The 26,643-nt window shown below is 35.5% G+C and overlaps 2 protein-coding genes across 6 annotated transcripts; one reads left to right on the forward strand and one right to left on the reverse strand.

Annotated features, from left to right (window-relative positions):
* The first annotated feature begins 1,552 nt into the window (after positions 1-1,552).
* LOC136203885 (serine/threonine-protein kinase EDR1-like) lies at positions 1,553-22,779 on the forward strand. Of its 5 annotated transcripts, none has more exons than XM_065995102.1 (18): positions 1,553-1,792; positions 1,878-1,953; positions 4,156-4,567; positions 6,842-7,045; positions 8,040-8,228; positions 8,366-8,625; positions 8,737-8,856; positions 9,028-9,117; positions 9,803-9,892; positions 12,953-13,045; positions 14,848-14,968; positions 17,961-18,261; positions 18,537-18,660; positions 18,754-18,773; positions 20,555-20,711; positions 21,802-22,090; positions 22,198-22,270; positions 22,505-22,779. In XM_065995102.1, the coding sequence occupies exons 3-18, from the start codon at positions 4,319-4,321 to the stop codon at positions 22,585-22,587; spliced, it is 2,463 nt and encodes an 820-aa protein (XP_065851174.1). In that variant the 5' UTR covers positions 1,553-1,792; positions 1,878-1,953; positions 4,156-4,318; the 3' UTR covers positions 22,588-22,779. The 5 variants fall into 5 exon arrangements, with proteins under 5 accessions (XP_065851174.1, XP_065851181.1, XP_065851200.1 ...); XM_065995109.1 differs by having other exon boundaries at positions 1,918-1,953; XM_065995123.1 differs by having other exon boundaries at positions 1,554-1,792; positions 12,959-13,045.
* LOC136203909 (F-box protein MAX2) lies at positions 22,673-24,994 on the reverse strand. The gene has a single exon (XM_065995135.1). It carries the CDS (start codon positions 24,907-24,909, stop codon positions 22,855-22,857), a length of 2,055 nt encoding a protein of 684 aa, XP_065851207.1. The 5' UTR covers positions 24,910-24,994; the 3' UTR covers positions 22,673-22,854.
* Between the last annotated feature and the right edge of the window lie 1,649 nt (positions 24,995-26,643).

Raw genomic sequence — 26,643 nt, forward strand, 5'->3', positions numbered from 1 at the left:
TCCTTGGAAGCATGTATGAGGAGAATTCCAACATGGAACCCATAACCTGGCCTCCTTGGAGAATAAGTGGCAAGTTTGTATAAAGATGTTCGCTTATCATTGAGATAGGATGTGTACTGCCAGATCCATGCAACACACCCCCTCCTTGTGTATTCATAGGGATATGAGTTTGGTTCTGGATTGGTGTCGCAAGTCTTTCAGCTATGTCCCCAAATATCGCAATTAAGCAGTTTCCTGCTTCCTGGCTCATATTGGCTACGACAACAACTCCTACCTCATTTAAGAAGGTATGGGAGGATGTTGCATCTGGATTTTCCACTGTGATAGCATTTGAGGTGGAAACCATCATGTGAAATGGTATAGGCCTTGTAGTAGTGGATGTTGTAGAAATCCCTGTAGTAGGAGGGATTGGTAGTCCAGACGCCATTCCATTGTTCATAATGAAACTCTATTTATGCAGAGGTCCACGCTCACCGCACCAACTAGTAGTTGTGCATACTTTCTTGATCAGAATTCCTTCATTGAGAGGTGCCATTAGATTTGATCGAGGACACTGATATTTGATGAGAAAAAGGGTAATGACAAGAGTTTGAGAGAAGTTAGCCAACATACCTGAAACATACCCAAGTTAGGGTATTTATATATTCTTTTATAACCTTTGAGCATTAATGATATTATAATTGAACAGTCACGTTATTACTCGTATTTTATGATTATTAATTGTCATTCAAGTGTATTTATTCCCCTTTAAAGAAGATATAAAGACGTTGTTTGATCTTTACTGAAACTGTCACGAAGAGATACGATGATAGATATACTTCAACTGACATATCTCCCTTATCCAACTACTTTCGTCGTATCTCACTTATATGACGTATCTTCCATGGTTCGATCCAGGTGGTGTGACATAGTGTTGTGAGCTCATTCTCTTTCCGTATTATTATATATTTGCCCTGAGAATAAATCTAGATGTTATCAATAAAGGCAAAATTGGAAATGAGAAGTAGAATATAGATGAGGGTAAGATTGTAATCAAATTGGAAAAAATTGGAATTGATACTATAATGATATTCTCTTTTATAAGTATAGATAATTTGTTTAGAGATTTTTTTAATTTATCTAATTATTCGGTTTCGGACTCGTTAGATAGTGATTATATTCGAATTTGAGATCTCTAACTTAACCGATTTGTAATTTTTAACCACTCATTAAGGTGAAAGTAAAGTTTACCTCTAATCTATTTTATTATAATCACATTAATTTTCATGTCTGGTTCATGAATTTTACTTCTAATTTCTACCTATCTATTTTATTTTATGAATATTAATATTAATATGAAAGGTTAAACTATGCTTACTTTGTTTTTTTACAAAGTAAGTATTACTTTATTTTTTCCACTATTGAATGGTGATGAACTTTGATAAAGTAAGTTCGTCCAAGGATAGAAAAAACAAAGTAAAACATATTTCGTAAAAAAACAAAGTAAAAAAACAAATAAAAAATAAAAAGAGAAAAGTCGAATCACATCTCCCTCTCTTTCAATTCCTCGTTACTGTCCCTCCTCTCCTCTCTATATCTATAGACTATAGTTAATATGTAGATTTATATTTATATTACGTAGGTAATATATTTTTTATTCTTATTTGGAAGAAAAGGAAGGAAGAGTGATGTGGAGATGATGAGTCTTATTTGCTTCAGAAATAGCTGAGATTCAAATAATATTGGCTGGAAGAGGACGAGGAGGACGACGACGGCGACTTTCCGGAGATTCAAATGCTTGGATCTGCTGCTGGTTACTCTTCTTTTCTTGATCTTTCTTTTCTGTTTATTTATTTTATTATTACTTTTCTTTTTCAATTCGTCTTTATTATTTTTAGGCTGTTTCTGATTGCAATCAAAATCGTATTGGCAAATTAGGTGTGATTTGAGATTCGATTCTTTGAACACTGATAGGTAATTGTCCTTCATTTTCTTTGTTTTCTAATTTATTTATTTTATCATATTCAGAGAAATGTTTCGGCTGTTTTATTATTTAGAAATGCTTGTAGCTGAGAAGTGACTTAGGTGAAGTATTATGCGAACGGGTGTGTTCTTTTCTTTTATTATATGTATTATTATTCTTATTTGTTTAGAATTATATTTTCGGATCTGATTTTCTTAGTTCCATTTGAATTATACTAGTTCAACAGCTTTTAGGGCCTTAGGAATAAGCTTACTCATTAAATATCCTTTTAAGGCATAAATCTTATTTTTAAGATTAATACAGTTCTTATGGTTTGAACAGTAACACAATGTTGATATGTCATTTATGGAAGTATGGATTAACATTCACATTGGGGACTGGTGAGAATTGGAACCTTACTTTCGTGGAGGCAATATAAGTTAGTTGGTCTATTCCAGGATTTGGTTATTTTGAATGATTGTTTATCTGTGTTCTTTGTTCTTATGTGCATAGGGATACTTGAATGTGATGCAATGAGTGTAAATTGAGTTTTATGTATTTATTTATTTATCGTTCACTTTACAATTTGCATACGCTCTTAGGCTGTAGAGCTTTTGGATTGGTCATTTATCATCTATCATAACATGTAAACATTCGATTGTAGTATTGTTCTTCTGCACTTTTTTTTTTCTTTCCACTGTAGTGAAATTCTTTTACTTATTTGGCAAGTAGTTATTTGAGTTCCGTAGTCCAAGTTAATTTAGACAGTTACCATGTTGTTGTTGATTTCTAAGATGATAAGTATTAGATACTGTGGAGGGTTCTGACTCTGAGTTTAAAGCCATGCCAATATGAATACTCAAGGGTAATCAATAGCTATACTTCGAGTATGTACCAGTATTGCTTTAGAATGTATGTGATGTACTCAATTTTCTCTGTATTAAATAAAAGACCTAGAAACTTTTTTTACGGAACTGGTTTTTGCTTTTGGGCCACTCTTTTGCTTCATGACAAGCTATCAGGTTGATGTAGAATATGAAACTTTAATCTGGATCTCAAACCTAAGAGCATCTCCAATAGAGGGTGCTTGGTGATGTGGCAATGGCTTTGGCAACTCTTGAAGAGTGCCATCTATTGGAGTGATTGTGAGTGCTTGAAATTTTCAAGCAATGTTGCCACTTTTTGGCAACCTTCTAGCAAGGTTGCTCATCTTTTTTTTAGTATAAAAAAATGATTTAGTTGCCTACTATTGGTCAATTTTTATGACAACATTTATGATGGAAATAAATTATATATAAAGTAATGATTTAGAGGGCGAGCCTTGGCGCAACGGTAAATGTTGTTGTCGTGTGACCAAGAGGTCACGGGTTCGAGTCTTAGGAGCGGCCTCTTGCCAAATAAATTGGCAGGGGAAGGCTTGCCCCAGTACACCCTTGTGGTGGGACCCCTCCCCGGACCCTCGCTCAGCGGGGACGCGTAGTGCGACCGGGCCGCCTTTTTTTTTTTTTTATAAAGTAATGATTTGTGGGGTCATAGGGCCAACTTTTAAAGTTGCTTACTATTGGAGTGTTTTTTTTAACAAAAGTCGCCAGAAGTGATGTGGATTAATTAGGAAATAAAATGTTATATTTTAGTATGATGTGTGAATTTTGGGCAATCTTTATAGCAACCTCTATTGGAGATGCTCTAAGGGGTAATGATATCTGTGCCAATCTTTCAATTGAAAATTGTTCATCTTTATCCACAGGCATTGAGTTTGTCTGTACTGGGATTATGTTTGTTGGAAGCTTGTCTTCATGCTTTTCCTAATTGATGATTCAGTGGAGAAAAGGAGCATTGATGTGGTCGTAGCTCTTGCATTTTCTGCAAAAGAATAATAAAAGCAGCATTGACACAATTGTGAATTCCATTGAGTTTTCCTTACTTCTTTATGGCTTCTAGATATACCTCTCAAATCCAATTGTCTTTTTATTTCATGATATTGTTTTATCAAAATCTTGATTACTTATGATTTTTGTTGTGTTCTGATCCTCACACTTCTGGTATCCCTCTTAAAAACCAAGGGTGACTCTTTAAGTGAAGAATTTGCAAGCTTGGCCATTTTTCTCCTTGATACATGTTTAATGATAGGAGTCTCGATCTGCATTCTATTCTTCCCTTATCTTCATTTCTGGGAAGATTTACTTGCTAATGATATATCCAATTTCATGTAGGGTCTTGGATCAGGTCAGATGGCCTTCTGCTCAGAGCAAGACAAACAGAAGGGGTTTGTGATACAAGTTTTAGTTGTATAAGAACTATTTCTGCATTGGGAAGAACTTTTATGGGGTAAGGATTGGGGGCCGAAATGGTTTTACATCCAAAATATTTAAAAACATGGAAGAGACACGAGATGACATGGGGCCTACAGAGCAAGGGCCTTCAAATGCTGCGTGGTGGAGTTCTGATTTTATGGAGAAGTTTGAATCTGTTTCTTTGCATTCACAAGAAGATAGTTTGAGTAATAAAGAATCACCTAGAAATTATGAGGAAGATGGTTTGTATTCACAAACTGCATCACAAATTCTTTGGAACACTGGGATGCTTTCGGAACGAATTCCAAATGGTTTCTACTCTGTCATACCGGTGAGTGCAAATAAAGTTATACTGTTTTATTCTCTAATATTTGCTGGATCCTGAGTGTTTTTAGGGATTTTTAAGTTATATACTGTTTTATTTCTTTTTCATGTGAAGAAACTCCTTGTCCTATAATGATTAATGATGTAAATAGGAGAACTCAATACAAATTTGTGAATTTGTAATAAGTATTTCAGAATAAGCTATAAAAATTCAAAATTGGGGAAAGCGAGAGAGAGTAAAGAGCATAATTAGAAATTTGGGGTTACATTGATCTGGTGAACAGATGTGTTGAGGGACTGATTCACAAAAGAAAAAGAAATGGTTTCGTGGCTATTCAGTGTTGCAAGTAGTGAAAATACTGTAGCAGTAGAAGAGGAATGAGGTGTGGAATTTATAATGCTCTAGCTGTAAATGAGGAACAAGGATGGATAGAATTTGCAAGTAGACATCAACTCTTTCATGGAACCAAATCAATGTTTCATATTTGTACTAGCAGAAGCCTGAATAATAAGTGTCTAGAGTCCCTATAGGGAAAGGAAATTAAATATATTAGATAACTTTCCTATGACTACATCTTCCTTCTGCAAGTTTCCAAACTTATATCTACTTTTTTCATAAACTTTGTAGCAAAGAACCTCATGTTCAAAATAAATACTCTCCTTCTGCAATAATCATTTTTATATTCTTGTGTAGAGAAGGAATAGTGGTTGACTAGACAACGTGTTATCATTGTTACTGAAGTTATTAACCTTCTGACGTTCACATTCTCTTTAAGCTTCTGGAAAACAATAATCTTTCTGATTTGTGGTCTATTTTCTTCGGCCAAGGGTTAAAACTCTATTTGGGTCAGTTGCAGAAAAATTGTTTAAAAATCATTACAAGCATGACATTGAATACTAGTTTTGGTTTTTATGACTTGAATTGCTTTTTTTTTATTTTTTTATTTTTTTGTGAACGATTGATTTGTCAGAATGATTTATTTGAGAAGCAAAAGTATCATAGTTTACCTATGTTCTTCATTTTATTTTTGAACTCTTGCTAACTTGAGGCATTGAAGGTTTCCTGGAACCAAGCTGGTGGAGGAAATAAAATCTAGTTTATACCCTGCCACATGAGTAAATTTGATGAATTTTTCATAAACATGTTAAATATATCTGCCTCACATGTAACAAATGGTTGCGTTGTTTAGTGAACTTATGTGGCTGACTGACGTGCTTCTTAAGATGGAATAATCAGAACAATAGCTAATTCTTGACCCTTCTTGCCAAGGGTAGTGACAAGAAGCCTCTATATTTGTCTCCTGCATTGTGCTTTCTACTGTTTGCATGTTTTTTTAATATTTTCCTTTCCTTATTTTATGAACTCTAAATCCTTAAATAGTATTCATGATAAGTACTCCTAAAAGTAGGAAACACTTAACTATTGAGGTCATTTTTTAAGTTTCTTGAATCAGAAAACTCCTTTGGCTGGGCTCTACCTAGGTCGAAGTCTGTTATCACTTTTCTGGATACATACTGTCATACCGATCTAGTCCTGAAGCTTATGTTAAATGTCTACAAGAAAGAAGGAAATGATCATCATAATAATACAAATGTTGTCAAAGTGATGTGCACTCGTTCCTAGAGCTCAAAGCTTTCTTGATGTACATTTTATGTTGAAGTAGAATTGTATAATGGATGATTATGTGATGTTTTTGGTTAAGCTCCAACCTCTAAAAATGAGTTCTCATAATTTACTGCAAAAGTTCATTTGATGTGAAAAATCTTGAGCATAACAATACTTAGAAAATGTGCTTATATTTTTTATTTTTTTTATTACAAAAATGCTACTATTTTGTGCCTGTCCTGCTAAGATATCTTTGTGAGTAGTAGTTGTACCAGATTTTCCACAGGCAGAAAATAAGCTTTTAGATTTGGTTATAAAGTCTGTATAACTTGAAAGCATCTTGATTAAACAGTATATTTATAACAATAGGCAGACTTCTTTTATCATTAAACTGTTAGAATACACCTCTGCCTTTTCTGCTTTGCCTTCCATGAAATATTTGTGCATATACCATGTGGTACATTTTTTCCTCTTTGAATACAATGAAAAGAGTGGGTGCAGCTGTTCCTGTAAATGTGTAGAGTAGACATTATCAAAGATGTCAAACATCATTGGATGCATTAATTTCTAAGCTATATTCCTTTTTCCTTATTGAAATATTTGGGTGGCTAATGATTTTAGTCTAAGCATATATGTTGAATAATTATTAGCTGTATGGATCTTGATTATTATCAGGATAAAAAGCTAAAGGAGGTCTTTGATAGTATTCCAACCTTAGATGAGCTTCATGCTGTTGGTGGTGAGGGTTTCAAAGCTGATATCATTGTTGTGGATGCAAAGAAAGATAAAAAGTTATCTATGCTGAAGCAATTGATTGTGGCCTTGGTGAAAGGATTGAGCTCAAATCCAGCTGCAATGATAAAAAAGATTGCTGGATTGGTAAGAAAATCATATTCTTTGTTCCTATCTGGTCATATTTCATCAGAAGTTCATGCAGCTACTTACTTTCATATGCTTGGACTTTCAGCGATTGCACCCTTCTTGGTTATATTATATTTTGTCCATATGCTGTAAATCCCTCTCAGTATGATTATGATCAATATTTTTTTCCTTATGGTGCTTTTTATTTGAGAAGAACAGATTTCATATTTCTTGGAATATGACTGGTTGAGAAAAGAAACCCCTTTTTCTAATGTTAAAAAGGAGTTATTTTCCCCACAACTTCACATTATTTTTCCAATTTTACAGACTTCCAACTTCTTATCATATTTTTCCGAACTCTCTTTAATTTGGGAAATTTGAAAACTGTAATTTTCAAATTTGACAGAAATAAATATGAAAAGTGGCTGGAACTATAAATATAATTTGATGATCTTTTCAGCAGTAACCAGGTCTTATTATGTGATCTGTTTTTCTGTTCTGATTGACAAAAAAGACTTGAAGAACCAATAAATTACTTATTTTGACAACATTATTTCCCATGAAAATGGTACCCATTTCTCAATTACCATACATGTTCTGACCGTTTCACATTTATTTGAAATCTTTTGGAAAATTAAGCTTGCTTTTATACATCTTGGAATTTCAGAAATATATGCAACTCTATGCAGAAAAGGGTCAAAGGATGTATGTATTGATTGATATTACTCTCAGCGATCATTTTGAATGACCTTTTCCTTTTCTGTTGGTACTTAGCATGAATTTTTTTTTAACATATATAAACTGTTGCAATGCAAACACCAGCAAGAAAAAAGAAAATGTTTGGCAGGTTATTTGACTGCAGGATAAACTTGAGAATCTTTCTTTGCTCTTCAGTGATCAAATTCAATTGCAGCCATTTTGTCAATCTTTTTTTATTATTATTATTTTTATCCTTTTCTCATATTAGAAAAATATTTTTCTTCTGAATGTTTCCCTTCTATTTCTTGAACAGGTATCTGATTTTTACAAAAGGCCAAACCTGGAAAGTCCAGCAAAAGCTGCACTAGAGGAAACCTCCAATATGTTTGAACATCGAGGTGTTCAGTTACTTGGTCAGATAAAACATGGGTCTTGCCGTCCACGAGCGATATTGTTTAAAGTCTTAGCAGATACTGTTGGTCTTGAAAGTAGGCTCATGGTGGTAAGCTTTTAACTTGGTTTTAGCTGTTTCATATTATCCATTTTCTTAATAATAACTTTTGTATAAATTATGACTGATATTCAAATAGGATATCCCTTAAATCCTTTTTTAACATCCATGTTTTCTCCCAAAATTAGGGGTTACCAAATGATGGAACTGTTGAGTGTGTGGACTCATACAAGCACATGTCTGTCACAGTCGTGTTGAATTCTGTAGAACTACTGGTTGATCTTATGCGGTTTCCTGGTCAGTTAATACCTCGTTCAACCAGGGCTATTCTTATGACTCATATTTCAGCAGCAGGGGAAAGTGATTCTGCAGAAAATGATTCCTGTGATTCACCACTTGAACCAAACAGTCCTATGTATGGATTTTCAGAGAGACTGGATCCTGACAGGTTAGCGAATAGTGTTGACCCAAGTTTTCAAACAACAGAGATGATTTCATTTGTTCTTTTTAGTTCTGATATTAACTATGTTGCATAATTTTAATTGTACTTTTTGTGCAGTGCTGAAAAAGATGAGTGCCTACAATATCAGAGGAAGTTAGAGATAGCTCCAAATGTGTCAAGTGCTGCATTGCGAAATATGATGTTGCAATCTGTTACCTCGCTTGACAGGAAATTGAGGTAATATATGATGTTAGCTGAGAAATTCCTTCATAGTTCATGCTATGATGGCTTTTGCAACAAATTTTTTTTGCCAGACAGTTTCTCTTGGTTGTTTTGCTTTTTTGTTTTCTAACAAAATGTGGGATGCTTCTGGCTGGACTTCTCTCTCTCTCTTCCTTCAAATCCCAGCTTGTCACACAGTGAGCCGAATATTGCAACAACCTTTTGGCGACGTAGCCGGAAAAAGGTCATTGCGGAACAGCGAACTGCTAGTTCAAGGTTGTTTTTGAATCCTGTGTTGCATTTGATAACTTTTGAATGTGATGAATTTGAATTGCTTGTAGTGACAGTAAAGGATTTGAGTCTGATGAGTAACAAGTCTTATTGCTGGTTTAGGGATTATTTTTCGTTTAGAGTTAGGATTATTGTACCATGTCTCTTTTCATGTTCACAATCTTTATTTTTGATTTAGAAACAATTGAATGTATTGATGGTTATTGGCTGTTCTTCATTGTAAGCTTCATTATTTTGTACTATGGAATTTAGTCTTTTTTTGTGTGTCTCGCTCCTCTGTCAGACTTGAACCTCTGTGATAATTCATAAGCTGAAATGAATCGGCACTGATGTTATGTTGCCATTTTAGTTAGTTTTTCTTGGCTTTTAAAGCACTAAATACCAAATATTGGTTTTTTGAATAATTTGCTAAATACCAATAAAATTAACTCATCTTGATGCTGAAAATTATATTGAAGAAGTTTCCAAACTTCTTTTCACAACCAAGAAATTTAATGGGCTGAACAGAAGGTTCTTATGGTGATACATAGAGGATCTGTTCAATACTTGGTTGTTAATTGTCTAGATAGTCGTGTAGTGTTAGTGGATGGGTATGTTAACTGTGATATTATTGTTTAGTGTTCTTTTGTGAGCTTTTGGTCATAATGTTTATTTAAGCTTGTTTTTGCAGTCCAGAGCATCCTTCGTTTCGAGCACGTGGGCGGTCCATGTTAAGTGGTGATAGGCACTCTATTAGAGATTATGATGTATCTACATCAAGGTTGTTACCTGTTTGATCTTGTTATTCAGTATGTGCAATGCAAGCAATATTTGGTTGTGTCCTGATATTTCTCCATGCAGTTTAATTTTTCTTAAGAGGTTTCGTTTTATTTTGTTTTGTGCAAGTGGTGAAGATGGATAGACCCTTGAGATGACAAATACTTTACGAATTCCATTTAATTTCCTGGCAATTCTTTTTCTTCTTTCCCTGTTATTTATTCTGAACCTATTTATAATCCTTGTCAAAATATGATTGAGATGGCCATAATAAATTATTTTGGGCACATTTCTGTTGTTCTGGATCCAGTATTATCTTGATGTGCCAAGGAAGTTTTATGAGTATCAGCAGTATTTATGTTAAGAAAGAAAGTCATCCACTTTTCGTTTTGCCAAAAAAAAGTGATATCATCTGTATTCATAATTATAACTGGGATCCTATCATCTGTTTGTAGTACATTTTTCTGAATGTTTCTCTATAGGAGGGAGAATGCTATGCCCTACGCCTCTTTTTTCTTAGAATTCCTAGTGTCCTGGAATTTTTCTTAGTGGGTTTTTGGCAGACTTGTTTTTCCCTCTGCACAAGGATAGATGTCATGAGTGCTTTCTTGCAATTATTGAATGGTCTTTTTTTTCTTCTATATGTTTCAACAGAAAGTTAATTTCAGAAATGTTTCTGTTGCTTTAAAGAAAGCTAGCTACAAGTAAAATAAATCTACACTTGGAATCTCACAAAGCTCAAATATGTTGTGCGAATCTCATAGGAGAAGCTGTTTGAACTTAATATGTTGTGTTTGTTGTCAATCAAGCCTGCTTTTTGGAATTATGAAGATTACTTTTAGAAATTGCAATGAGCCATATATTAGTACTTTGGTTTGGTTCTTCATGCAGTAGGCTATTGGAGCCATCTAAATGTCTCTAGATCACCAATACCAAGTCATGCTTTGACAAACCTATCTAAACTAGGATGTTGCAGAAAAAAAAAGGAACATTCTGGCAACTAGTATCTTAGTTTTCTGTTGGGGACCTGACTGGATTATTGATTAAACTTTTGGAACATTGGTGTTGGATTTTGAGCAGCTTTGATTTCTAGCTTATGCCTCAAGTGATTGATGGGAATGTTTGTGAAACCATGTCTGATCTTGTCCTCATACCCATTTTGAATTGAATAATGAGCAGAAAACATGTTAGAGATTAGGATGGTACAATGCTTTTTAGAAATATAAGGGTGCACCAATCAAATGATGAGTGCATCTGAATAGGTTAAGGTTGATACCTGTTACAAAATAAGTAAATGTAATAAATGTAAGCATGCCTAAGGCTGCTAGTAGGGTCTCTATGTTTGATTGATTGTAGGAGTAATTTAGGGAGAACCTTGTATAAATATGTGTCTTTTAATCTACATGGTATACCATGGATTTCTCTCTATTTCCATGGTCCACATCAATACCTATTAAAAATAAGTTTGGAGAAGATATATTGAGATGATTTGAGTATTGCAGGTATACAACAGATGGAGGAAGATTGGGTTACCTTACATGACTTTGGCTGAAGTAGTGAATAGTGATTTAGAGATGCTAGTTTCTATGATTGAGAGAGAGAGAGTGAAAAAAAGATCCATTTAGCCGATTGGAACTAGCTTGGATATAAAGTTGAGTTGAGTTCGCTTTATACAAGGACGTAGTGGACACAAATTCCCTCAAATTATTTATCACTTTTTTGATAAAAGGATCACACGATATTACCATGCTTCACATTTAAATTCATTTGCAAGTTATGGAAACTGCTTGTCGGTTGACAATTTATTCATTTCCTTGTTTATACTGAAAATTTTGTTGAAGATATTCAAAGTTATTTGAAAATCAGTTGAAATGGGGAAGTATTTACAAGGTTACAATTCAATCCATTATGCGATGTTTAATGGTGATTGCTGGATAAGAAAGAAGCATGTTTGAATTGTTAGTATCATGAAGATAATTGTAACATGGATCTATTAGAATATGAGGAAGGATAGGATAAGAAGTGGGAGCATTCATTGCAAGGTTTCGTAACACCTCTTGGAAGTAAATTATGAAAGGTTGAACAAGAGGGTTTTGGCATAGTAGTACCTACCGGTATAGACTTTGAACATATTGAACTGACAAGAGAGGATGACTACTACTAGGGGCGGATATGGAATAGTGGATGCAGCAACAAAGAAGGATTATGCAATATTAATTGTTTCTAAAGACAGCCCCTTTAATATGTGGAGCCTAAACTATACATTCCAACTAGTTGAATATCTAGACTTACTGTGTTACTAATCGTCTTTTCAATTTTGTTTCTGAAAGAAATATATTTGTGGCTTCGAGTCATTTTGATTCTAAGGAAATATATGCAACGCCACATGTCTTAACAATACCTTTTTGCAATATGCTGCTATAGAAATTTTAATATAACTTTTTGGCTTGAACTGATATGATTTTTACTGAAGGGTTTAGATTGAATTTGCTTTTAAAGTTTGTATTTTTGTTAATCCATTGTTAAGGATTTTTATTCCAATTCTTTGTCTGAAGAAAAATTTGTAAGCATGCAAAAGTCCAACAGTGTAGAAATCTGTGTTTATGAAAGTGGAACCTGGATTAAAACATCATAAGTTGGCATGTATATTTGACTTTCACTTCATACTTTGTTATATAATTTCTTGAAACTTTTGTTTTACAGTTTAGGATATATTCCGATACAAGGTATTGATGTTCGCTTTCAAAGAAAAATTTCTGTGGAATGTTGTGGATTTAACTAGCTAGTGCTTACATTGTCTAAAGTTCTTTTGAAGTGCGCTTTTAGATCTCATTCAGTAACGAGTCTCTTAAGGGCTCCATAGTGGCTTTAGAAATGATTATAAGTAAGGCTTTTATTTTGCACCAATTGAGGAGAGAAAAATTAATAGACATGAGGAAATGGATGCTAAGACTATTGCCTATGTTCTATTACTTCTCTAACAATCACCCTGAATTATTATTTAATTTAATTGATTTGTCTTTATCCTATACTTGCACTAAGAAAGACTATAACATTTAATTAGCTACAGGTCAGAGGGTTCATCGATATCAGAATCTCGTAGATTAAGAAGAAGAAGCATTAGCATGACCCCGGAGATTGGTGATGATATAGTAAGGTTGATGCTTGTTTCACTTTTGATAATGCTAATTTTACATTTATAATGCAAACTACTTTTTGCAATTTATATTGTTTCATAAAAGATACTGAATGAAACAATTAGAGTATGCAGAGATATTCTGATAATAGGGGACTATTATATCGGTAAATGCAAAGACTAATTAGTTCCTAGAGTTACGGATCTAGATTACATTATATATAAAATACATACACAATTACTATATGATATTTCCTTCCTTATACTTCTGCTCAAGCTTAACTCTTCATGTTAAGTAGGTCAAGCTTGTCAATAAGTCTCTCAAAGTGAGCTTTCAAAGGCTCTTAGTTAGAATTTTTGTTTTTTAACCCTTAGTTTGAAACATACATAATGTTTAAGTTCCATCTTTAACTGTATGCTTGAGAAAGTGATATCAACCTCAACATGCTTGGTCTGCTCATGATGAACAAGAATATTTGAGATACTAATATCTGCCTAATTGTCACATCATAGCTTTAATGCTCTGTATATTCACATTCTAAGTTCTTGAAGCAAATTCGTAGCCACAAACTCTCACATAGGCCATGAGCTAGTGATCTTAGTAGGCATTGCTTCTTGCCAGTTGGCAACACTTTTTTTTTTTTTGCTCTTCCAAGTAATTAGATCTCTCCCTAAACATTTACAAAGATTTGGATCATCAGTCAATAACTAATCAAACCCAATCTGCATTTGTAAGGGCTGCAATTTCATGATCGTAGGTCTTTTTAGAGAAAAACCCTTTGCTTTGAAGTCCCTTAAGATACCCCAGGATTCATTATACAGCTGTGAAGTGCTGCCCAGTTGGAGAATGCATCAACTGTCTAATGTAACTTATTGCAAAACAGATGTTTGCCCTTGTATATGTAGATAAATTAACTTTCCTACTAATCTTTGAAACTTTGCCTTGTCTAATGGATTATGTAATCAAAGGCCCAATTCATTTGGTGCGTGACGCCAATATTAGCGGGAGCCCTAACATTGAACCATGGCTCTGATACCATGTAATCAAATGCCTAACTCACCCCAAAAGGTACCTTGAAGGGTAAGGATTGCCTCACATATTTAAGGAGCTATATAGCTTCCTCATTTAGCAATGTGGGGGTTGAGTTAGGCCTTTGATTACAGATTACTTGTGTCCTCATCAAATGCAAAGAGTTTGTTTCTACCGTTGAACTTGTACCAATTTACATGGTGGCAGTGCAACCTTACTATTGAATAAATGAAGTCAGACAAAAATTAATGATATGCAAGTGATAAGAAAATTTATTATTGTAAGAACTAAAATAGAGATAGGTGGGATTGATTTAATTGGGTTCTTCATGTATATACCCTCTCTTCTCCAGCTCATCCCAAAACTCCATGTTCTGAATAAGCAAGTCTTTCTTGGTCTAAGTAGTTAATAAAAAAAAATTCTTCAAAGTTATGCAATTTGAATAATGTTTATAACATCATTCCCTTTGAAAGATTACTAATTTCTTGAAATGCTACCAAGGTGAGCCTTCTCCGAGGAGCTGTTTGCCTTGTGTATGTTTTTGCTTTTATCAATTACTGAACCCAGTTAATGAAAAGAGCTTCCCATGTTTAAAAAATATAGCATGCTTTGGATACAGAGTGAATATATGCACTTTTGTCTCCGTGTAGGCTTTAGTTACTAGTTCAGTGAGTATCTTACTGTTTCGTGTTTGTCTTATATATTATTTGACAGATTTTCTTTTCTATGGAATGAGACAATTTTGTTAAAGCTTATATAGAGAGATTATTCAAGATGTCATGAACTCATGCAGGGCTGTTCGTGCAATGAATGAATCTTTGAAGCAAAATCGTCTTTTGAGGGAACAAGGTGATGAGAGGTTGTTTGTGAACTCTCTAAATGACAAGGTCAACAGCTCAGATATTCAAAAAAATGTATACTTCTCTCACTTTTGATAGCAGAACTTAATTTACAATTAGATGATTGCATTATATCTATTATACATTTTGGTGGAAGTTTTTGAATTTGTATAATATCTGCAGTTCAACTCTTGCAACTGCAAACATCACAAATTTAGCTTGGTTTTATTCATTGTTTTGTACAATCGTTTTCACTACCTTGTTAATTTGCATTTGATTATGAGCACACAGAGGTGAAATGAGGTAGCTTAGGCACATGGCTTGTCTAGTCAGATAAAGCTGGGGCCTTGGCTGTCTGCTAACATGAGAGAAGCCTTTCTTAACGTATCAATGGATTCAAATCTTCTTTGAGATCCACACAAGACAATTGTAGATATTGCATATTCTGATGATACCGCGGGATCATTTTCAAGACAGGATATGATAACTTGACTTCTCTTTGAGATGATATATCTATGATTATGTTTTTGTTGCAGTGCAAGATATGATTGAAACCTAAACTCTAATTTGCATGCATTTCTAATTATATCATCTCATTGTTTTGCTTCTTTTTTATACATTTTCAAGTTAGTGTATTGAGGGGGGGGGGGGGGGGGGGAGAGAGAGAGAGAGAGAGAGAGGAGTACTATGAAATAGTTTGGTGCATATCCAGGAGTTTCTAAATACTTGTTGACAGTAAATAGCAATATGCCAATGTTGCATGGTGCTGTTGGGCATGTGATCAATCCCAAGCTGGTTTATTACCATCAGCAATATGATACATATCTCTAACGCAATTCAAATAGTTTTCATCTGGAACAATGGAAAGAACGCATTACAGTTAAATATATTGTACTATTCCCTTCTGGAGTCCTAGGAGTATTTTGATCAAGTCCCGATGAAAAAATTGGTGTTAGGCAGGGGAGCTGGATTACCTTTCATGATTAAGTTTGAGAAGTTTGTTGGTTTTCTTTTCCTTTTCTTTTTTGCACTTAATATCCAGTGAAGTTTCTACTTATCTGTGTATTGCGAAATATGTAGCGATCTGTTATTTTATTTTATTGACTGAAGTATTTGGAAATGTTTGCCTATCAGTTTGGAAGCACTTTTTAGTTAATATTAAAAGCTTCAGGAGGAAGAAGCAGTAAGAACAGTTCAAGAGTATGCTGTGTATCTAATTTTTTTGCATGCTAAAATGGATTTAAATTCTAGTCCCTTCAGTATGGGGTTTGGTTGGAATTAGAGCAAGAGTTTTATGGGACCATCTTGCCAAATGTTTATGCTGTCATTGCAGGGTTTTTCTTTTGCCTTCATTTTCCTTTCTGATTTCTCTTGATCTTTTTCCACAGAGAGAGATAGAGAATGCATGTGTATTTGTCTGAGTTTCCACTTTTATATAACCAGGCAGACTCCTTTGGTCTTACAACAACAACAGCAACAAAGCCTTAGTCCCGAGATGATTCGGGGTCGGCTAACATGAACCATCATATAAAACCGTGAAATCAAGTCGTGTCAGCAACACAAATTCGCTCCCTCCACTCCGTCCTATCCACTACCATATTTTCCTCAATTCCCAGTAAACTCATATCACTCTCGATCACCCTCCTCCAAGTTTGCTTAGGTCTTCCCCTACCCCTCACCACTACCTCCCTTTGCCACTCTTCGGTTCTCCTAACCAGCGCATCAAGCGCTCTACGTCTCACATGGCCAAACCACCTTAGTCGGTTTTCTCTCATTTTATTCTCAATAGATGTGACCCCTACTTTTGTCCTAATTATTTCATTACTCACCCGGTCCTTTCTCGTATGACCACACATCCATCTCAACATACGCATCTCCGCCACCGACATCTTATGGATGTGGCAGTGTTTCATTGCCCAACACTCCGTACCATATAACAATGCTGGTCTAATTGCCGTCCGGTAGAATTTCCCCTTCAATCTATTAGGCATGCCGGGGTCACAAAGGAAACCCGTAGCACTCTTCCACTTCGACCAACCAGCTTTAATCCTATGAGCAACATCTCCATCTACTTCTCCATCTGTTTGGATAATAGATCCTAAATACCGGAAGCAATCCGAGGCCTGAACAACTCTCCCATCTAGGGCGATTGTCCCTGCCTCCCTACTCCTATGGCCGCTAAACTTACACTCCAAATATTCCGTCTTACTTCGGCTCAACTTAAAGCCTCTAGATTCTAGAGTTTGTCTCCATAGTTCCAACTTCCTCTCCACTCCTTCTTTCGTCTCATCAACCAACACAATATCATCTGCAAACAGCATGCACCATGGTATACCATCTTGAAGTGAACTTGTTAGTTCATCCATAACGATGGCAAAAAGAAATGGGCTTAGTGCGGAACCTTGATGCACTCCAATCGTAATAGGAAACTCTTCAGTCTTCCCAACACTAGTATGTACACTCGTGCATGCTCCCTCATACATGTCCTTTATGATGTCAATATATTTCCGCGAAATGCCTTTCCTTATCAAGGCCCACCAAAGTACTAACCTTGGTACCTTTCATATGCTTTCTCCAAGTCAATGAAAACCATATGCAAGTCTTTCTTCTTATTTCGATAGTGCTCCATTAATTGTCTCATTAGATGGATGGCTTCCATAGTTGATCTTCCCGGCATAAAGCCAAACTGGTTTTCCGAGATCTTCACCGTCCTCCTTAGCCTTTGTTCGATCACTCGCTCCCAAAGTTTCATAGCCTTTGGTCTTAGTTCTGTTTTATTTTTCGCAGTTTATTGGGAGGGTATCTTATTCTTATCCTCCTAGTTATTGAGATTAGATATGATCAACTTTGATTGTCATCTATGCTTGAGTTGTGAAAATCGAAGTAAAATTTCATGATTTTTCTCATTGATCTGCGCATATTTATTTTTGATCATGGAAGATATGTGAATTTGCACAGTTGTTTTTGCCAAAGTTCTGCTATGTGATTAATTAATTTTTAATGGTACTGTTGAATATCTTCCTAGCTTTCCTGGATGCTGATTACTAATATATGGATACTCTTTCAGGTTTCAAATTTTGATCTTGATGGTCAGGATGAAGTGGTTGGTGGAAGGTCTGCTTTATATAACCTTCAACGGGGCCACATGAATTCTCAAAAGGCTATATCATTACCATCGTCACCACATCAATATAGGAGTCAAACCTCCGAGAGAAGAGGACCTTCAGGTTATGTGGTAAAAGATGAATTAGTTTCAAGATGGAATAAAGTTCTCGAATCTCCCATGTTCAACAATATGCCCTTGTTACCTTTCCATGAATGGAATATTGATTTTTCAGAATTAACTGTTGGAACTCGTGTTGGGATTGGTAAGCATTTTTTTTCTTGTATTCCTAGCTGTGAGTTTGAAAATGTTTTTATGATACTGTTATAGTTGCAGTTCAGTAGTTACTACTGTAGGTGTTCATTGGTGTAAAGAAACTTAGGAATCACTTATCTGAAAGAATACTTGAATTGACCATGGAAGTTGTTTTCTTGGAGTATACACACATTTTTATCTTGATTTTCTCAAAAAGTAGTTACTTTGAGTTGTGTTAATTGTGTTTTTTTTGGATGGAGCTGTATTAATTGTTTGTTGTCTTAGGTTTCTTCGGGGAAGTATTCCGCGGTGTATGGAATGGAACAGATGTTGCAATTAAGGTTTTCCTAGAGCAAGATCTAACTGCTGAAAACATGGAGGACTTCTGCAATGAGATATCTATTCTAAGGTCTCTTCTTGTCAAATATGTTGGCTGCATTGGTTTTATTTTATCCAGCAATTCATGTATCATTCTCATGGTTATTTGTCTATGATCTTGCAGCCGCCTCCGACACCCAAACGGTATTACCCTTCACTTTCTAGTATTTTCGGAGTACCCCTTTCATATTTATTTAGTTGGATTTATTTTAAATGACTGTGATTGTAAACATGATATGACTTGTTTATTTCAGTAAATGTGAAATAAACAAGCTGCAACGTAACAAAGTAAAATAGTTGTATATGTTTAACTAACTAGTAGTACTAAACAGTGCCACTTGTAGAAAACTTTTCTGAGGATATAGTCTCACAACATAATCTAGAGTTTCCTTTGACTAGGTATACTTTTTGGGATAATTACATTAAACTTCCCAAGTATTATTTACAGTTACAATCATATTTTTTCGTAGAATTACCTTCCAGGTTGTAATTGGTAAACATGACTAAAATGTCGCTGTATATTTTGAAAGTTAGAAAACATGATTTGATGTTGCTACACATGCTGCTGATAACATCTTATGCATGTGTGTATATGGGGAAGTTGCAGAAGAAATACAACCTTAGTAGTAACTTCAATTTTCAGCCTGAAGAATATACATATATATATTTTTTTTAACATAGCAAACCCTAAACTTAATATTACCTACAAAGTAATTTGTATTTTCTACCTGTGGATAAAATGGACCAAAAAAGACAAGGAGACCACTATGAAGCCAAACATTTTATCTATTTTGTCTAATTCACTAATCACCTGTTCAAAATTACAAAAATAGAAGGAAACAAGGACAGTAGCTAGCTAAGCCAGATACTTTTAGTACTCAAGGAATGGGTTAGTGCGGCTCTATCAAATTTTGTTTGAAGGGTTGTACTTTAGAATTTTGAAGTAGGCAAATTTGGACAGACCGACTATAGTCACCTTATACTCATTTGAATTTCAGAAGTATTTAGACAGCTTGTTCGAGTATTGGATATGCTGTCTAAATAAGCAGCTGGAACGGACTCTAGATGAGCCGTTTGGGTTATTAATAACAGGGTATATCTTTGATTTTTCATCCATTTGAAAAGTAAAAATTCAGAAAATCCTATTTTTATAAGTATATATTAAGGTTGGGAATGTTTGAGTTATATATATATAAAATAAAACAGTAAACATTAGAGGGAAGAAATAACTTCAGAGATGAGGGGAGTGATAATATTATAACTTAAAGAGTTTTTTTTTTTATTATATTTTTATATATAGTTGCTTATTAAAAGTACAGACAGATAATTTTTATGCCAGAATTCAATAAAAAAATTTTAAAAGAAAGATCCGTTCAAATCATTGTATAATAGAATCTCTTTTCTTGGCATTAACTTGTAAGTGAGAATTTGTATTGGATGTATGGAGAAAGTAAAGTTGATGTTCTTCAGTCTTCATCTTACCCTTAATGAAGATGTGCATCCTATGTTATGATATCAGTTGATTTATTTTATATATGGAACTTGTTAAATGAATTGCCAAATAATCCCACTATTGGCATGATCTCGCGTTTTTGTGTTTTTATTTGAAGGAACTAAATTCTATGAAGTCGTTCATCTTTAAACATGAAATTCTGCATAAAAGAATTGAATTGAATTCTTGCATATTTGAGCTTCACATCAACTTGTTAATCTACTATGTCACTAGGCTCATATGCATATAAGAAACTTTTAACATGCCTCTTGCCGTTGTTATAACGAGTCAAAGCATTAGTTAGAAGAGATTTCTATTTAAAATATTTACGAGCAAAATAAACAACAAAATATCTTAATTTTAATTTTTATGGTCATAATTATTAATATCTGATTTTCTGCTAACTGCTACTGAAGGATGCTGGTTTTTGCAGTTATCTTGTTTTTGGGTGCTTGCATGAAGCCTCCTAACTTGTCAATGGTTACTGAATATATGGAGATGGGCTCCTTGTATTATTTGATCCATATGAGTGGTCAGAAAAAGAGGCTAAGTTGGCGGAGAAGGCTAAAAATGTTGCGTGATATATGCAGGTGTGTTTTGTTTATCTGATTTGCTAAAACTTTTCGAAAATTAGGTACCTTGCGAGGCTGGTTTTAAATATATACAGCAAAGGAAAGTGCATTGGATGAGGAGCTTTTAGGCTGCTTCACCTATAATCCATCGGGTGACCACATATTAAAGAAACTATATATAAGTTGTTAGGTTCTTTGGGATGCAGTCAGTTATATTATCTGTATATAGCTTTCTGTCAGAGAATTTTTATGTTACTTTGAATTTAAGGTTCTTTCTATTTTCATCATTTAAATTGGACTCTAGTATACATTTTTTTTGTTATATATGCATATCCTTGACTAGGAACTAAGAATAAGACTGGTAAGTGCTATGCCTGCTTATGATTTTGAGTAATTGAGAAGAAATAGCATTAAAATCTGATAGTCATATAATAGGAAGGAGAAGGGTTCAAGATATTGAAGCATTGTTCTCGCAGTAAGTAGGTCAGAAGGTTTCTGAAGAAGTTATGGGTAGTAAATCAAACAATGGAAATTACTTTGTCAATTAATTGCTTCAAAGACTGCTTCTGATGTTATAGACGATGCACTTTTATGAGTCAGGCTAGTTTGTCTCCTCTATGTTTTGTATGTGAATATATGCAAGTACATCTATTGCAAGTCGTGTATTATAGAACAAGAGAGGTCAATGAGGAAGAGGCGAAAGAAGGTGAAGAGGGAAGTAGGAACCAGATAATTGAGCATGATATTTTGACAAAGCGATTCTTATCTTTTCCTTCATATCTGTCTAGTTAGAATGTTGGCATCTGGAATGCTGTGTTCGATATTGGTTTTGCAATTACACGAGAATGACATGTTCGTTGAAATCACTATTGGAAGATCATCCACAAATTCGTTACTGGATGCATCCGGATTTCTTGATTATATCCTAATGGTCGAACATGAAATGCTGCTTACTTCAATGCATCTTGGGTAGAAAGTCTTGTTACTGCATGAAAATAACTAACTGTTGGATTAAATTTTAATGAATGCTGTCATTTATTTATAATATTATCCTTTAGCATTTTCATATAGAAATTGGAGCATACACTAACGTTTTGGTTCATAACAGAGGGCTTATGTGCATCCACCGAATGAAGATTGTTCACCGGGATCTTAAAAGTGCAAATTGCCTTGTGAATAAGCATTATACTGTTAAGATCTGCGACTTTGGGCTCTCAAGAATAATGACACATACGCCTATAAGAGACTCCTCATCTGCAGGGACTCCAGAGTGGATGGCACCTGAGCTTATCCGTAATGAGCCTTTCACAGAAAAATGTGATATTTTCAGCCTTGGGGTGATAATGTGGGAGCTCTGCACACTTAATAGGCCATGGGAAGGAGTGCCACCGGAACGGGTATACATATGCACGATTTAATTTAATTTCGAATTATATTCACCTGAATATATATATATATATATAATGTTTTGAATTACCGAGGGTTCATTTTCTTTGCTATTCAGGTAGTTTATGCTGTTGCTAATGAAGGATCCCGCCTGGAAATTCCTGATGGTCCGCTGGGCAGATTGATTTCAGGTACTCATTCATTGGTTGTAGTAGTGGGATACAATAATAATAAATAGATATCTAAAAACTTCACTCCACTCTTCTCACGTCTTTGTATTTATCTGTTACCCATGATATATGATATTGCCCTATCTAGAGAACATTTTCTGATTAGGAGGCATCGCCGAGTTACATGTAGCAAGCGTATTTGAGTAATTATCTTCGTAGCAAGCGTATTTGAGTAGTTATCATCTGTGATTGCAGATTGTTGGGCAGAACCACATGAACGGCCAAGCTGCGAAGAGGTACTCACCCGGTTGCTGGACTGCGAATACACACTATGCTGATAGTCTTGTTTCTCATGTATAGAAAACATGGTAGAGGCGCTACATTGTGTTTCGGCTGTCTTGATTTTCTTTTACCATTGTAAAATTGGAAAACATCAAATGCTGAATTCAATTAACAGCTTTCAATGGAACTAGTTGGATCTTTCTTTGCAATGGAAAAAGGGAAAAACAAATATTCTTCTCTGTTTACCACTATTTTAGTTCCATTTATTGCATTAAACTACTAAAAAAAAAGGCAATCAACATATCCGGATAAATTATATTCATTCAGTCGAGAATGTGGCGACCATTTAATGCATCTTCGAATCGACTGCAAGAACCCACTCTCATCTCTGTGCTCATGTCATTCTCTGGAGCAGGATAGTAGTCTTCCCTGAGTTGCACATCCCTAAGATTTGGAATTCGGAGAAGAAACATCATAAAATGCTCATGTGCCGTTCCATGGATAAAGAGCTTTCTGAGTGCAAGACACTCTGCAAGTAATCCAGCTCCTGGGAGAGACAGACTCCTCTGGTTAACGTCTCTGTCTTGTGGTGGCCAATAATCAAGCTCGATAAGATTCAAACTGCCTATCCCATTCAAGAAAAATCTCTCCCACAAGCTCAAATCCATTTGTCCTGATGGAGCTGTTAATGCAAAACCTATTGTGTCACTACAATTCAATTGCATCTTTGAAAGACAAGGATAACGGACAAGGCAGCTCAATCCAAAGGAACGTTGAGATGGTTTATGCCAACCCCTGCAATCCCCTTCTACCCGTACCCGAATTTCCTCCAAACGAGGACAATCTTCAAGGCCGGCCATTGGTAATGGAGTTAGATTCTCACCAACACCAATCCAGAGGGAGAGAAATCTGAGTTTGTCCCAAGTCTTGTTGTGCATAAAAAAAGAGCACGTTTCTCCTTCATCAGAATACTTGATTCTTTTACTCTTGCTGGAAATGGAATACCCATCATCAACATCAACATCAACATCACCATCTTCACTTTCTTGGAGAGGAACCCTCCAAATACAATCAATATGAAGAGTTTGGATCCGGTGGCACACAGGCTCCAGGGCTTGCAAAGATGCTACAGCATCAAGATTCTTACAAGCAGATATCTTCACCTCTACTAGAGTCTTGTGAAGCAAACAAGCCATTGTTCTCATCCCCTTGATTGTAATCTTTTTGCAACCTTCAACTTCAAACTTCGCCAATTTACAACATCCTCTACCAATCTCAATCAAACTCATATCTGTCAAATCTGCCGATTTGTTAATGGACAAAGCTTTCAGCCCCGAACACAGAGCAATCCCATCAAGCTGTGACTCAATTGCCATACATATGCCATGGAACTGCTCTAACATGAGCACTTTGAGCTTAGGACACCTGGAATTAAGCGCTTCCAGAGCTACACAAGTATCTCTAACATTTTTACAAACGCCTAAAACCAACTCTTCAAGCAATGGAAGCCCCCCAAAAAAATCAATCAAACCAGCAGCAGTAACCGCAGCATCCTCCCCACTGTACCCTTCGTCTTCAGGATTACTCCTCGTGTTCCCAAACGATGACGTATCAACCAGATGAAGAAGCGATAATTTGGGACAGTTAACAGCAATAGCAAGCAGCGTATCATCTCCGATAAATCCAAGGTAGCTTGGATCGAACATACAAGCAACAAGAAACTTAGTGAGATTGGTGCAAGCAGCAGTGATTGCTCGAATTTCATCTGCCTTAAACCCATCAGTGAGCGAAACAGTAAGTAGATTTAAGCAAGTCAATGAGGTAGATACATGAGGATAAGCTTGAAGAACCGGAGGTAAATCCTCAGTCCAGTAATAGAAATTGGAGAGATCGAGAGAAGTAAGGAATTGACAATGCTCGAATAAAGGAACAAAATCAGCCCCCAAATGAGGCAAGGATGGGCGTTGATGCCAGCGAATTAGGTTGACACGAGTGAGTCGCGGCCACTTAGGAAGGAGGATCTGAAGAGAAGAAGGAGATCGGGCATAGACAGTGAGATAAGTAACGAGGGGAAAAGCAACGGCGAGACGGTAGGCGAGGAGGAGAGGATCAGAGGAAGAAAGCAAAGAATGACCCCAAGGAGAGAGTAAAGAAAGATCAAGATGAGTAACGGATCTGAAACAAGTAGGGATCATAAAAAGGTCTCTAGCGTTGCCACGGAGAATAAGGGAAGTGCGTGTACCTCTTTCCAGGGTTAGGAATTTCCGGCTAACCAAACTCACCGAGTTTCTTGTTCGTGTATCTGAAATTGAAGCAAAAATATTTAATAAAATAACATCGGGGATATCGTTGATGGAGGTGGCGGGGGCGGCGGCCATCCAAGATCAACTGAACTGAAATAATGAAATGAGAAAGAAATCTCAATCTACGTGTTACATTTTTATTATTATTATTTTTTTTTTCTAAATCTGGAAATTGGATAGAATTTAATATTTTTATATTAGGTAAAATAAAATGGTAAGCAATTAGAAAAAAGAGAAAAAAAAAAATTGAATGGATAGGAGGAGAAAGAGATAGGTGTCATGAGTTGGAATAGCCACGTCCACTAGATAGGGTCATTGATTTGTTTTTGAAAGAAGAAAGAGGGTTATTGGATTATTTTGTTTTCACTGTCTGCACATTTCAGATCGTAGCGCTCCAAGAATTTGTGCCTTTGTTATTTAAAATATTTGTACCTATTTCATCTCCAGGTTCTAGCGGGCTGTTTGTTAGAAGGGATATAGGAGGTGAGATAGAGATAAAAAAGACGAGATAAGTTATCCCGTATTTATTTGGGAGATAGAAGAGTGAGACGGATGGGGATAAGTTTCTTATCCCTCAAATCCTATACCCAGGAGGGAGTGGTATAAGGAGGTGAGATAAGCTCCTGCGATTTTAATAGGATGGAAAAGTCCATCTTATCCCTCAAATTAATGTTATGTAGTTTAAATAGGGTTAAAATAGTAAAATGTATTATTTTATCCCTATCCCTATCCCACATACCAAACATTGAATAATAATTCTCGACTATCATATTTTTATCCTTATCCCAACCATTTATCCTTATCCCTATCTCAACATTTATCTCTATCCCTATCCCAATAGAATACCAAACGGCCCGTAGGTGTAATTTGTATCAGCGTTCACTCAAATTTGAATAATATTTTAAGGAAACTTACAAATCAGGACCAATTTGAAACCATTTACATATTTAACCTAATTTTCTAATTTGAATTTCTACACTTTAACCTCATTTCAAACACATGATGGAGCAGCAGCAGGAAAACGAAACGGTGAAGAGAAACGAACAGCAACATGCGATTTCAACCATTCAGAACCTCCGACCACTATGACAATTTAAAATCAGAGATGGAAGGGAAGTAACCGTTTTTTCTCTCCATGAACATGGTAACCGTTTTTTCTCTCCATGCTTGTGAGAGGTTGAGTGTCTCTCTGATCGATCGATTTGTGAGAGTTGTTTTCTCTGTTTATCAGAGCCAATAGTGCACAATCACTAGTGTTTGGCTGCTCTGTCATCTTTTCCTGTTTTTTTTTCATCTTCTTCTTTGTTAATTTTTTCTTGTTGCTTTGGTTGTCGATGGAGAAGGATCTCGCGAACCTTTCAATTGTGGCTGGCGAAGAGGAGGAGTTGGATTTGAGTGGATCGAGTACGAACCCGTTGGTGCAAAACTCTGGGTTATCTCTTACTGGCCGATTTTTTACAAACAGACCAATTGATTCTTTGAAGGTTCCTATTTCTTTGCTTGACAAGGATTCAGTACTTTCTCCTAAATTTGAAGCGGCGAGACCTGAAGTGCAGGTCCGCCGAGAGCCATGAAGTGCTTAAGCTGGAACTGTCGGAGACTAGGCAATCCCGAGCAGTTAGATCATTAGGCGAGCTTATTAAATCAAGTAAGCCTAATATTGTCTTCCTAATGGAAACTTTAGTGTTAGAGGGGCGCGTGGAGGTTTTGAGTCGTCAGTTTCAGTATCCAGGATGCCTTTCTATTGATTGCAGGGGTAGAGTGGCGGATTGGCTCTTTTGTGGAGGGATACTGATGTGGTTTCTATCA

The sequence above is a fragment of the Euphorbia lathyris genome, chromosome 1 (assembly GCF_963576675.1).
Source record: "Euphorbia lathyris chromosome 1, ddEupLath1.1, whole genome shotgun sequence".
NCBI classification, from domain to species: Eukaryota; Viridiplantae; Streptophyta; class Magnoliopsida; order Malpighiales; family Euphorbiaceae; genus Euphorbia; species Euphorbia lathyris.

Bases quoted from the DNA above. Each gene is read 5' to 3' on its own strand.
- LOC136203885 (XM_065995102.1), top strand. From the start codon at position 4,319: ATGGAAGAGACACGAGATGACATGGGGCCTACAGAGCAAGGGCCTTCA. The intron at 8,857-9,027 runs GTAATATATGAT...TTCAAATCCCAG, and splicing joins TCGCTTGACAGGAAATTGAG to CTTGTCACACAGTGAGCCGA. The intron at 22,271-22,504 runs GTACTCATTCAT...CTGTGATTGCAG, and splicing joins GCTGGGCAGATTGATTTCAG to ATTGTTGGGCAGAACCACAT.
- LOC136203909 (XM_065995135.1), bottom strand. From the start codon at position 24,909: ATGGCCGCCGCCCCCGCCACCTCCATCAACGATATCCCCGATGTTATT.